Genomic DNA, 12,942 nt, shown 5'->3' on the forward strand with positions numbered 1-12,942 from the left:
GATTTCTTTTCAAGTTCACTTCATTTCCTTTGTTGAAGGAAAGCAAACTCCACTATCGAGCAGTAAACAAGTAAAGGTCAATATGACAAGGGGTTTTATTGTTAGTGTTGTATCTCGTGAACTATTGGGCGTAATCTATTCAATTAAGTGTGGCGGTGTTCTGTTTGATTCAGCTACATAAAGCTACTTGATAAAGCACCAGATAAGGACGTGTTTATGATAAAATAATGACAGCAAATAATTGTAAGGTTAAAAGGGACAGATAGCTTTGAGGTTATATGAGTAATGATGGCTATAGGCCGTCACAATCAAGAAAAATGTGATCGACTTCTAATTTCGAAACTTGATTTTAATTATCAGATTTTCCAGCAAAATAAAAATTTTACCTAATAATCCAGTTTTTTTTTTTCAAATTGGGTTATTTTTTATCAAAAAAGCACTAATCATAATTTGTTCATGAAATTCAAAGAGCTTTACAGGCATGTTTTTTTTGCACGAGCGAACTTGAGTGAGCGTTAGTGTTATACTACGACTATTCTTTTTTTCGCGGTTTGACTTCAGATTTCTTTTCAAGTTAGTTCACTTCATTTCCTTTGTTGAAGGAAAGCAAACTCCACTATCGAGCAGTAAACAAGTAAAGGTCAATATGACAAGGGGTTTTATTGTTAGTGTTGTATCTCGTGAACTATTGGGTGTAATCTATTCAATTAAGTGTGGCGGTGTTCTGTTTGATTCAGCTACATAAAGCTAGTTGATAAAGCACCAGATAAGGACGTGTTTATGATAAAATAATGACAGCAAATAATTGGAAGGTTAAAAGGGACAGATAGCTTTGAGGTTATATGAATAAAGATGGCTATAGGCCGTCACAATCAAGAAAAATGTGATCGACTTCTAATTTCCAAACTTGATTTTAATTATCAGATTTCCCAGCGAAATAAAAATTTTACCTAATAATCCAGTTTTTTTTCCAAATTGGGTTACTTTTTTGTCATAAAAGCACTAATCATAATTTGTTCATGAAATTCAAAGAGTTTTACAGGCATATATTTTTTTGCACCAGCGAACTTGAGTGAGCGTTAGTGTTATAGTACGACTATTCTTTTTTTCTAACCTAGGTCGCAATTATTGGTTCCAGTTTTGGAGCAAATTTACGTTTTTCTGACAGCATGTGCATTGTCCTTCGAAAAGTAATAAATTAACACATTAATACATATTAAATTCATCGAATGAACCGAAAAAGGCTATTTGTTTCAAACAACATAATCGTAAAAACTCGATTTCAGAAATTTTTAAACTCAATATATCTCGCATTTTTTGAAATGCATAGTTTATACGTAATGTTGCTTTATACTTTCCGATTTAATACATGCAAAATTAGTGTAGATGTCTTCAGTTTGTTATGTTCCAAACTATTACTTGCAAAATTGTGTCTATTTGTATTTGGTGCCACTTTTGCTACCTCGCATTGTAAATTTGGCAGCATATCTAGCTGCTTTATTTGTGACTAGTGTTTGCTGGTTGTTAAGCTTTGTTGCCGAGAAGGCAGGGCGTGAGACTTTAATTCTCGAGGTCGCAGGTTCGAAGCCCATACGTTTTTTTTCAAATCGAGGCTGAAATTTTTTTTTGTGTTTCACAATCGAACGTCATAACAGTAAAAAAAAAGAAAGTAATCATAAGTTTTTCTAAAATTTCGAAGAACTTTAAGGGTTTTTTCTTATTTCGTTAGGGTTAAGATCAGTTATTTAAGCTTATTTCGTTTCCTTCGTTAGGTCTAGTTGCGATAGTTGAATTTAATTTCCAGATTTTTCAGAGAAACATATTATTCAACTATTGATCCAGTAGTTTAAACAGCTGTAAGGAGATCAATTTTTTTGTCTTTGAAATTCGAATATTGAGATATTTTGAAATATTAGGTCAGTATTTTTTTCTGTTTATTTGCGTCTACTCACTGTTTTCCAACTGTCGCTTGGCTCTGTATTTTCTTCTTCGGAATTCAATCATAAGTGCAATTTAGTTCATTTTTTGAAGGTTTTTTCATTTTGGTTGATTGAATGTTGAATGTACGATTTTTCAAGATATTTTTTTTAGGATATTTTAAGTGGAAAGGGCACAAAAACACGTTCGACTTTTATTTTTGAAGTGTTTTTCCTTTTTGAAAAAAATTCTCCGGAGAAATGACAATCTCGGGAGAAATGAGTAAAATCTCGATTTCAGAAATTTTCCTGCTCGAAATATCTTTGCAATTTTCCTACTCGCAATTTTTTGAAATGTATAATTTATACATATTGCGTCTTCATGCTTTCCAATTTATGTTATGCAAAATTAGTGTGGATGTCTTCAGTTTGTTATGTTCCAAACTATTACTTGCAAAATTGTGTCTATTTGTATTTGGTGCCACTTTTGCTACCTCGAATTGTTAATTTAGCAGCATATGTAGCTGCTTTATTTGTGACTATTGTTTGCTGGTTGTTAAGCGTTGTTGTCGAGAAGGCAGGGCGCGAGACTCCAATTCTCGAGGGCTAAGGTTCGAAGCCCATACGTAGCAAAGTTTTTTTTTTAAATCGAGGCTGAATTTTTTTTTTGGATTTCACTTTATAAAGCTGCTTTTTTGTCGAGTTGTTGCTATTGTATGCGAAGCGCATCTTCGCCTCTGTGATAAAATTGAAAATTGAAGTTTTTTCGGAAATCAAATGTTTTTTTTTGTTTTTTCGGTCATTAGTCTTTTTCAACTGTCAGTTGGCTAGGTTTAAAGTTAACACTGATAGCTCAAGGGAGTGGTTGAGACAAGGCGCTCCTAATCAGTAGTCTTCTAATCAGTATTTTTAAATTTGTAGGTCCGAAGTTTTTCTCAAGGTTTGATGTTTCTCAGTTTTGTTGTAATATTCTATTGATATTTCAGAGCTGCTTTTATCGTGATTTTATGAAGCAATTTTTACATTTCTGTCAAAATTATACGCAATTTTTTCAAAAAGTTTTTTAGTTGCAACTTGAGTACGAGCAAATGAAATTTAAACCTAATTTGCTGAATTCTTCACCCTCTTTGCTTGATAAAAACTGTAGCTAACATATTAAATGGTGTCTCCATGTGCATAATCAAATATCTGTGTTTGTTAGCCGTTTTGTTTCTCAAGTCGTTTTTTTTCGCATGCGATTAGCAAGCGTTATGAAATCGGAGTATATATATTTTTTCGGATTTACAACTAGTTTAACAAAACCAGTTGAATCACTTGCCGCTCTGCCGCTGACATGCTAAATTTCATGAAGTTTTTATTTAAAGTTCTAGGTGCAATGTTTGGTTTGTTACTGGGTACTTCTTCAGCATTAAATTGATTTTTTGTTGGCTTCATGGATTTCGTTCCAACTTTTGTGGGCTATATCAAATTTTGTATTCCTTTTTCTATTCAATTGTTTTACATGCTTCAAAATGCCTTCTAATGAATTCAAATTTAATCTATCTTCCAGAGCATCTGGTGCAGAGGCAACACATTAGCTTGGGACGACAATGGCGTGGGGTTTTAATCAGCGCCGTGGCATCTTGTTGTATCGCATGTGGTGATGCGAAGCACACCTTTGTGCCTCTGTTTAAAAAAACTTCTTCTTTCAAGATTTTTTTTCAAGATATTTTTTTTTCAGTTTTTTATAGTGAAAATGGCACAAAATTATGTTTGACTTTTGTTTTGAGGTGGGTTGCCTTTTTAAAAAATTCTCTCGAGAAATGGCAAAATATTTCTAATCTTTTCTGAAAGAAGGTTCAATATGAAAAATCTTTTCGTAAAAAAAATATTCAGATTCAGAGTTTCAAGGTGATAATATTTTCTCAATGGAATTTCAAACGTGGAAAAGTTTTCGAAAAATTGCTCCCAAGTTTATTGTTAGTTTTGCTAAATTATATTTGGTTTTTTAAATTTTTTTTTTCAGGTCTGAGTCTGTTTTTGATTTGGAATTTTTTTAGTTTGCTGCTAGCAAGTTTTAGCAAATCATCATTATGTAAAAAACTTGTTAACAGAATCGTTTGATGGCTTGCTTTATAACATTCAAACTGCCCATTGATGACCATGCATGATACTACGGAAATTGCGAGTTTGAATCCGGCCAGGGCTTTTTCTTTTGGTTTACTAAAAGTTTTCGGCTTGAAAAATAATTGTCTGCCTATCGTTTTTTTATTTTTTTTGTTGAACTAGTCGCTACAGAGAGGGCTTTTCTGCTAACTGAAGCCATTTTGAGTATAATTATGATGTATGATAATTATGAGTATATAATGAAAAATTCAAAGGGCTTGAACGGGATATTCAGAGTCGATTAACGTATTTCAATACTCTTATAAAGTCGTGATGATTTTTTCTCAGGAATTTGTTGAAAAATTGTTCAGGCTCAAAATTATTTTTTCGCGGTTTGAATCTTGATTTGTTTTTAGTTTCAGTTACATTACTTTGTTAAAAGGAAGGCAAACTCCACAATCGAATATCATAAAAGTAAAAAAAAACGTGATCGACTGCTAGATTCCAAAGTAGAATTCAATTTTAAGATTTCCCAGCAAAATAAAAATTTAATTTTTGATCCCGTTTTCTCAAATTAGATTTTTTTAATCAAAAAAAAGTGTTAATCATAAGTTTTTATAAAATTTCGAAGAGCTTTAAGGGTTTCTTTCTTTTTTTTTTCTTATTTCGTTAGGGTTAAGATCAGTTTTTTAAGCTTATTGCGTTTCCTTCGTTAGAAGGAAGGCAAACTACACTGTCAAACAGCAAAAGTGAAAGGTCTAGTTGCGATAGTTGAACTTTCAGATTTTTCAGAGAAACAGATTATTTAACTATTGATCCAGTAGTTTAAACAGCTGTAAGGAGATCAATTTTTTTTCTTTGAAATTCGAATATTGAGATTTTTTGAAATATTAGGTCGGTATTTTTTTCTGTTTATTTGCGTCTACTCACTGTTTTCCAACTGTCGTTTGGCTCTGTATTTTCTTCTCGGAATTCAGAAGTTTGAAAAATTTCAGAAGATTTCTCTTTTTTTAGTTATCCTTGTTCTTTGACACTTTTCCAATTGTCTGTTGGCTATGTTTTATTTTTTTCTCTCTGCTTTTCAGGCTAATATTTTCAAATAGAGCCATTTTTTATCCGTGGTTAAGTTCGACTTGTTATCATATTTAAAGGAACTGCGTACCGAAATTTTAGTTAACTTTCCAAATTCAAGAAGATTTTTAATTAACTTATTACATTCCTCTGACTCTGCATATCTTGTATGATTTGGCTCACATTTACGTTGATTTCCGATGCTGTTCCTAATCGATATGTTATATTCTTGTGATCCTGCATATTTCTCAGGCTTTAAAACAAAGTATAATTGCTTCTTTTTCTGCTTTATTTCGGTTGTTTTTCTATCCGTTGTTTCGAACCAATCAAAAATTAGCCATTGTTTCGAACCAGCTTTAAATTTAGTTAAACATTTTTCGGGAATTTTCAACAATTTTATTGTAAAAATTGATTTTGGTTAGTTCTTATTACACTTGCGAGAGCAAGTATCTTGTAATCGGGAACTAGACTTTTCTTCCCGGAAACAACTTTTCTTACACATTTCTCAGAAATTGCGAAGTTGTTTTTATTAGTGAGCCTTATTAACTTCGAGACCTTTTCCCACTAGCCCTAGAGTCAACGCGGATGCCTTAGTACCTCTGGGGTTTGGGTCGAAGTGGACCTTGTTTTTTTCCAGTTTGAATTGAATTGTTGGGCTTTCGTATGTCTGCTTATGTTTTGTCGGCTTAGTTGTCACATTGGGGATCATTTTTTGTGCTTTCATCAAACTTCATCGTACGTGAAGTGTTTTTAGCTGACTTTTGTAATATGTAAACTTTTTACCTTTCTTTGTATATTTTCATTGGTTTTCCTTTTTATTTTTCTTTTGCTTAAACGCTTTATTCGGCCTATATGATTTCCGCTTTTTTATCTGCTCAGTTAGCCTCTTTTGTGTCGCTTTCAAAGCAAAAGTCGATTGATTTTGTTATAAATTCAGGTAGTTTTTGTTGCAAGATTTTAAAACTTATTTGCTCAAAATTTTTTATGACAACAATTTTTGCTGGCATTTTTTCTTGTTTTTGATTTAATTGGCTTCTACCCATTTTTTGTCGACATAGTAGCCGCTTTGTAATTTCTGAAAGATTGGTTAATGTTGGTGGTTGCATTTTTCGACTGTTTCATTTTTCTGCATTGCAACTGGTGCGAAGCTCGATTTTCTAAATAATCCTTTCGCCTTGTTTGAGTTTATCAAATTTGCTTTTATGACTTATTGGGTTGCTAGAGAATGGCTGGATTGTGGGTGCTCTCTAATGTGGAAGTTTTCAACAGTTTTTTAACGTCTGACTCCACTGGCACATATTTTAGTATCGCAAAAGATGCGACGCCTGGCGCCGCCTCTGAGTTTGAAATTTTTGTGAGCTTGTGCATCAGAAGTGCCGAATTGAATATTTTTGTCCATTAATTTCCTAGGTACAGCTGGTATTGGTAAGTTTTCTTCAATCTTTCTTTCGTTATTTTTCCTTTTTTGTTCTTTCTAGACCAAGGTCTTCATTCATTTGGCGCTCTGTTGAAGTTGTATTTGCACCTACAGCGCGGTCAGAAGAAATTGGGAACCAGAGACCAATATCACATTATTGGTTTGCGTAAAAAGCTGAAAAAATGTTGAGCTCGCATTTGAACATCAGTCATTTTACTTGTGATCAAAATTGTTTAGATCATAATTTTTCTCAAATAAATAGGTACAAATCAATCACTGAGCTTTCGAACTGGTTTCCATGCAGTATTCAACCGATCACAAACCATGTATATTTAAAATGAACGAGTTTCAACTAAGAGATGTATTTTTTTAGGCCGGCGAAAGTTGCTGCTTCAACCACAGACAAATACAATGTATTCGCAGACGCATTCAAAGAGGACCCCTTCTCAACTACTTCTCCATTTAATAGCAATTCGAATAGCAGCGACCCCTTCAAACCCAGTTCGGAGGACCCGTTCGGAGGTGCAACGACTGGTACCAATGGAGTCCCAGATGATCCGTTCGGAGCCGGTGCCAATGACCCTTTCAAAAGCAGTACAACAGATCCTTTCGCTTCAAAAGCGTTTAGCAATCAATCAGGTGCTTTTTCTTTTTTTTCCGAGCATCCATTGATGAGAGTGAAAGAACTTTGGATTCGGTCTTGTATTTTTCTTTCACATTTGCAGAAGATCGAAGAGTTTCGGATGTAATTACAAATGTTAGAGCAAGTGTTTTTTAATCGAGGAAATACTTTTTTCCCGCAAACAACTTTTCTTACAAATATCACTTGCTTTTCTAACTTGCTTTTATTTTTGAAACTTCCAGGTTTGTTCCCACTTGTATGTATGAAATTGAATTTTTTTCCGGTTAAAATTGAATTGTGTTATATAAAGAGATATGAAGCTCCGTTTCGCCTATGTGTTTTTTCCTCAGGACATTGGGATATTCATAGGATTTAGGGGGATATGTACTTAAGCACTGGATAACGAATTGATTGACCAACAAAGCTCATAAGCAATCAGCGAAGCTTTGAAAAAACCTCAAAAGGCACACTTAAATTGCACTTAAATGAGTTAAAGTATTTGCAGTACAAGTAGCCAATGAGCTTTGTTGGAGCGCAAAAGTTCCGATTTTGATGGGTCAATCAAAAAGTATAATGTTGCCAACCTGTAGATACCACGTCACCTTTCATTCAACAATCAACTACCAAACCACAGACAGCAGCACCTAGCGAGGTTCTCTTCGAAGCTTTGTACGACTTCACGACGACAGACGAGGGAGATCTCCCGTTCAAAGTGGGCGACATAATCAAGGCATCGGCTGAACAGAATTTAGATGAGCCTTGGCTTGCAGGATTTCTCAATGGAGTGGGCGGGTGGTTTCCACAGAATTACACCAAAAGAATAGAAGATCCTAGGTGAGTCAAAATTCGTAGTTTTGGAAATTTACTTACGCATCATCTGAAGCCTTTTTTTATTGATTGCAACGAGCACTTGTTTTTGTGTCGTATATGGCTAGTTACTGAGACCTTGAATAAAGTTCTTTTGTTTAACATTTGCTATTAACAATTGGTTTGTAACTAGATGTTTCCTGGAAACAATTCTTTTATAAAAACGCTTTATTTTTGTATATTAATGGCATTTGGTATCGTGCCGCAAGTCTTGCGACGCTTCGATTGTGTATAAATAAATCGGTGTGTTGTTAACGACTAGACCACATGGCCTCGAACAAGATTATTGCAAGGGCTTCACATAATTTTCAATGTGAACTACTCTATTAGTATTGAAGCTTTGATTTCTTTTGCAGTTTATTATACTTCGTTGCCATGAGAACAGAGTAGAAGAATCATAAGTGGCCAATTTACTATGCCTATTTGTTTAGTGAAAATTTAGGAATTCCAGAAATGAAGTTTATAGAACTTGGTTCATTTTTTGTCTTTTTTTCCTACTAATAAAACGGTCGTTTTGAGTTCTACATCTATAGCTACCGAATTGAAAGGTCATTCACTAGAAGCACAGTGGATAACGTCCTAATTATTTTTACCCTGGACCTTTTTGACGATTTAATTTTTAAAAACTGTACGATCGGAACTGGCATTCTTAAATTCCTAAATCATGCAGCGACGCTGGTGCAATTTAATAATCATTAAGATTGAATTGACGATATGATGCAATAAATTGATAAGGCTACATCAATACAACATATGTGTGTAGGTAACATATATAAGGTGTAACTGTACCACATTTACATAACATTGCATATCTTTCAACCGGAAGCAGCGCGTCTCTTCAATTATTTCTTTCCGCTCATAGGTCGCTACCCTAATGGGTCCCTTATCCGTGAACTAACTCACAATGAAAATATATATGTCGAAGCAGATGAAGGCTAAGAGAAGAAATAGTATTTCTGCACTCTGAAATAATTGATGGCTGATCCTGGCTTAGTGTATGTAAACTATGAACATGTGTTTGTGATAGTTGAATTAATTTGGTACTTCTTTCTGTACAGACACAGTGGACGATACTAGACACGTATATCTTGGGGGATAGAAAATCAGGGTAAATTGACATTTGAAGGGGAATCGTATGTTTCGCTTTCCGCGTCTGCCAACCTAAAAATTCTATTTCAATTGGGAAACAAAGTATGTATGTATGAAATAATAATATAAATCATTACCAAAAAAGTGAAAAATCTCGTCTCGTTTGATGCGGTTTACATCTTGTTGAAATAAAACAGTACTACAGGTAAGATAAAAATTTGGGTCTCATTGGTTCGAATTCAAATCCAGTCGATTGATAGATACAATCGAACGCAACGTAACAAATAAATTGAAATTAATATTTTTACAATACAAATCGAATTTTTTTTTTGTGCTTTTTGTGCATTTTTTCATGAAGGCTGCAGTGATGTGCTGTGATAGTAGGCTCGTGTCATTTTTCGGCCCTCTGGGTTTTCGATACTATGGTTCGATCCCATTTTCAGATGGTTGGTGTGTGTATGTGTTGAAATATGGTTTTTTCATCTCATTATTGCGCTTTTATTTGAGCTGAGAATTTGTTTAATTCAACGCGATATTGTAAGTACCTGGGCTGTATCTGAATTGAATTGGACCTATTTCCCTTCTGTTATAGCTGCTGGTACATTTCCCCTCTTGTTTCATTGTTAAAGTCATCTCGTGTGATATTTTCTATCTTGCGGATTATTTGTTGAGATTTTCATCACCGCAGCTGAGTTAAAAGTATCGCATTTTCATTCAAGTTTTAATCGAATCTACCTATAACTTAAAGCGTGAGGTGACAATTCGTAACAGGCGACGATTCGTAACAGGCGACAATTGGTAACAGTATATTATGCGGGGAACACTTTTTCACGCGCAGTATTCCTCTCGTGCCTGATGTAAGCGCAGCGGAGCAAGCGTATTCTACTTTCCAATGCCTTGTTACGAATTGCCGCTTGTTACGTATTGTTGGCTGTTACGAATTGTCGCCCTACCAACTTAAGAAACCATCTGCAACGTAAGTCGAGTGTTGTTTGGCTGAAACGTATCACTTGGTCTTCAGATTACGCTACCGTTACCACCCGTACTATATGTAAGTTAAAACATTTCTCTGTTCATCTTTTGTTCACATGTTATAAAGCTTTTTTTGATGAGTCTTCTGTCAAAACGAATTGCCATAATTTATTTAAGAAGCTTATTTATGACATTTTGAATCAAACTGATTTTCATGTAAGCTTCGCAAAATTAAATAATTTAATTGAAGTTGCAGAATTACGAGTCCGTTTTTTTTCAAATCTTAATTTTAGCTGCATGCGAAAGTTCTTAGCCACCAAATAACAAATTTTTCAAATAGACCGCTGATTTCAATGCTATTTTGATGCTAGGATTTGGATCGATCAAATCTGAGAATAAATGAAAAGCCAGATTATAAGCGCCAATAATTGCGTAAACTAATAAATAAGCGCGCGAAATTTTTTTCTAGTTCTACCAGCGCGAATTTGTCTGCAGCTCCGTCACACAAGACCTCAGTCGTGTCCAACTCACCTGCAGATCTGTTTGTCAACAGTGCTAATACAGCACCTTCAGACAACACCGACGCAGACAATAGTACAGGTGAGAAACATGGCTGGAAGTGGCATTGTGGCGCTCCGGTAGTGATGGCGCCCAGCAATCATAGGATTGCTGGATCAAATCGCACGTGCGCTGCAATTTGCAAGGTGAGCTCTTGCAAGTAAAGTCATAGCTTAATGGGTGCTGGTTATATGCGCTCTTGACGATCTAAATAATTAACCTTCGGGTTAGGCCTCCGGGTTGGTTGACTAAAAAAAGTATTTAGCCCATCTCAACCCGAGGTTTTAAAAGTGACTATGTACTTTAGTTGATTACTTAAAAGATTGTTGAACTTGAAAGCTATTGTTAAAGACTGGAAAAAATAGGTCTGTTCTCTTCTCTAGACCAACAGGGTTGGGTTTGTTGATGAACGTAGTTCAGACTCTTATGAAGGTAGTGAAGGTTTTTTTTCAGGAAAAATCTTAAAATGCTATCATAACTACAGAAGTGCGTTCATTACTCTTGCGAGAGTAATTGTCTTACATATTAATGCATTTATGAATACCCTTAGGAAATGGCGCAAAAAATGTAATCGATTTCTTGTTCCGAAAGTGGAATTTGATGTTAAGGTTTCCCAGCGGAATTAAAACTTTACCTAACACTCCAGTTTTATCAATTTGGGTTCATTTTAATTTGATCATAATAGTGCCAATCACAAGAGTTTTAAGGGCATCTACTAGTGTTGATTCTCTTTAAAACTCAAAATTTCACAAGTTCTCTTTACAGAAGTTTTCTCAAAATTGATGAAATAGTGTCAAAATAACTTTTTTTCCAATTGTGTAGTGTGTCGCGTGAGGGCCATCTACCCGTTTGAAGCCACTGCTGAAGGAGACCTTGGCTTCACTGCGGGCGAAGAGATCTCAGTCACTTCCACAGAGGGCGACTGGTGGACAGGATTTCTATCCAGGGACCCCAGCTGCACCAAAGGCATATTCCCTTCTAACTTCGTCGAAGAGATACCCAATGTTAGTGGAATCCAAGATCAGACCTTTTAGGCTTTGTTTTTTTTTCAAAATTTCTTAAAGCATTTTTGGCATGCTTTAAGTGATCACGTCAATTTAAATGCTTTTATAAGCTTATAGTGATATCCGACACCGGAAGCTCGCTTCGGAATTATCCATCTGTCATAGTTGAATCTTTTGATGCAATGATTTCATTCAGTAGATTGCTTACAGCGTTTACATACTGATTTAAGCATGATTAACCTTCTGATAATGTAAAATTAGTAAGTTCATTGAAAATATCCTGTATTCAGTTTTTTTTACACGGCGTGTGGGCTGAAATGTACTGTTTGATTGAAGCCATTCCCGACATCTGCCAATCCGATGGCTTCCGGAGGGCTGACACAGCAACAACCAATCGCGTCCACTCCACAGACCTTGTCTCTTCCGGGGACAGGAGACGCTGGCACAGAGGGTAAAGGGGGAGGTCAGGAGATGGCGAGTGTGATCGCAAATTTCCAGGGAGACAGTCCGGAACAGTTGACCTTGAATGAGGGTCAGGTAGTGATTGTGAAGAAGAAGTTGCCCAGTGGATGGTGGGAGGGACAGATACAGGTATGCAAGAATTGAGCTATTGTCTTTTGTAACTAGAGGCAACCAGTTTTTTTACATGATCTGATCACGCCGTTTAGCTGCAAGTAACTCATTTATAGCCCTTTTGACAGGATCTACTAGTTCAGTGTAGTCACCCAACTTGTTTTAACGAGAGGGGCCTATTGCTGTGCAAGTAGCGTAGAATGTCACGAGTATTTGATCTCGGAGTTTAAAAAAGTAAACTGCAAAAAAATATATTCAGATACAATTAGCGCGAGTACCGTGCAGTAATTAGCACGAGTACCGTGCAGAATCATACTCACGGCAAAGGGCCGACCATGTGATACCAAACTTGACCCCCTAACAAGCATTCTGTAAAGTACCTGGAATTGCTGCCCCCAAAATTTTACCCTACGCCATATTTACTTCGAATATTTACGTGTTGTCGGTCATAACAAAATAATAATAAATTTCATTATACAATAGGTGCGGCGGCATCTGTTGTTAGTCGTTTTACTCATTAAGTTTGTTTTCTTTCTCATAACTTAAAAAACTTTTGTATTTTATTCAGGAAGATTCGGTAAGTTGTTTGAGATGTTTTCCTCTCGTTTTCTTCCGGAGAAGAAATGGAAACTTCAGTAATTTGTGAGAGTTATAAACGTCTTTTTTATAATCCTGTTGAGCTTAATTATTGTCTCAAATTTGATTGAAAACTAAATCAGTAACGTAATTTGTGAAGCTTTATGTATTTTGTCTTGTGTTAGGAAGTCT

General features: G+C 35.3%; 1 protein-coding gene across 3 annotated transcripts in view; it reads left to right on the forward strand.

Annotated features, from left to right (window-relative positions):
• The window catches only part of LOC134841198 (intersectin-1-like), a 333,033-nt gene that overhangs the window by 317,348 nt on the left and 2,743 nt on the right, over positions 1 to 12,942 (forward strand). For 2 of the 3 annotated variants that reach the window (XM_063857026.1, XM_063857028.1), the window contains 5 exons: positions 6,863 to 7,128; positions 7,702 to 7,945; positions 10,509 to 10,639; positions 11,420 to 11,601; positions 11,938 to 12,192. In XM_063857026.1, the coding sequence (XP_063713096.1) occupies positions 6,863 to 7,128; positions 7,702 to 7,945; positions 10,509 to 10,639; positions 11,420 to 11,601; positions 11,938 to 12,192 (1,078 nt within the window). The remainder of the gene's footprint in view (positions 1 to 6,862; positions 7,129 to 7,701; positions 7,946 to 10,508; positions 10,640 to 11,419; positions 11,602 to 11,937; positions 12,193 to 12,942) is intronic. The other variant, XM_063857027.1, reaches the window with a different exon arrangement.

The sequence above is a fragment of the Symsagittifera roscoffensis genome, chromosome 3, assembly GCF_963678635.1.
Source record: "Symsagittifera roscoffensis chromosome 3, txSymRosc1.1, whole genome shotgun sequence".
NCBI lineage: Eukaryota > Metazoa > Xenacoelomorpha > Acoela > Convolutidae > Symsagittifera > Symsagittifera roscoffensis.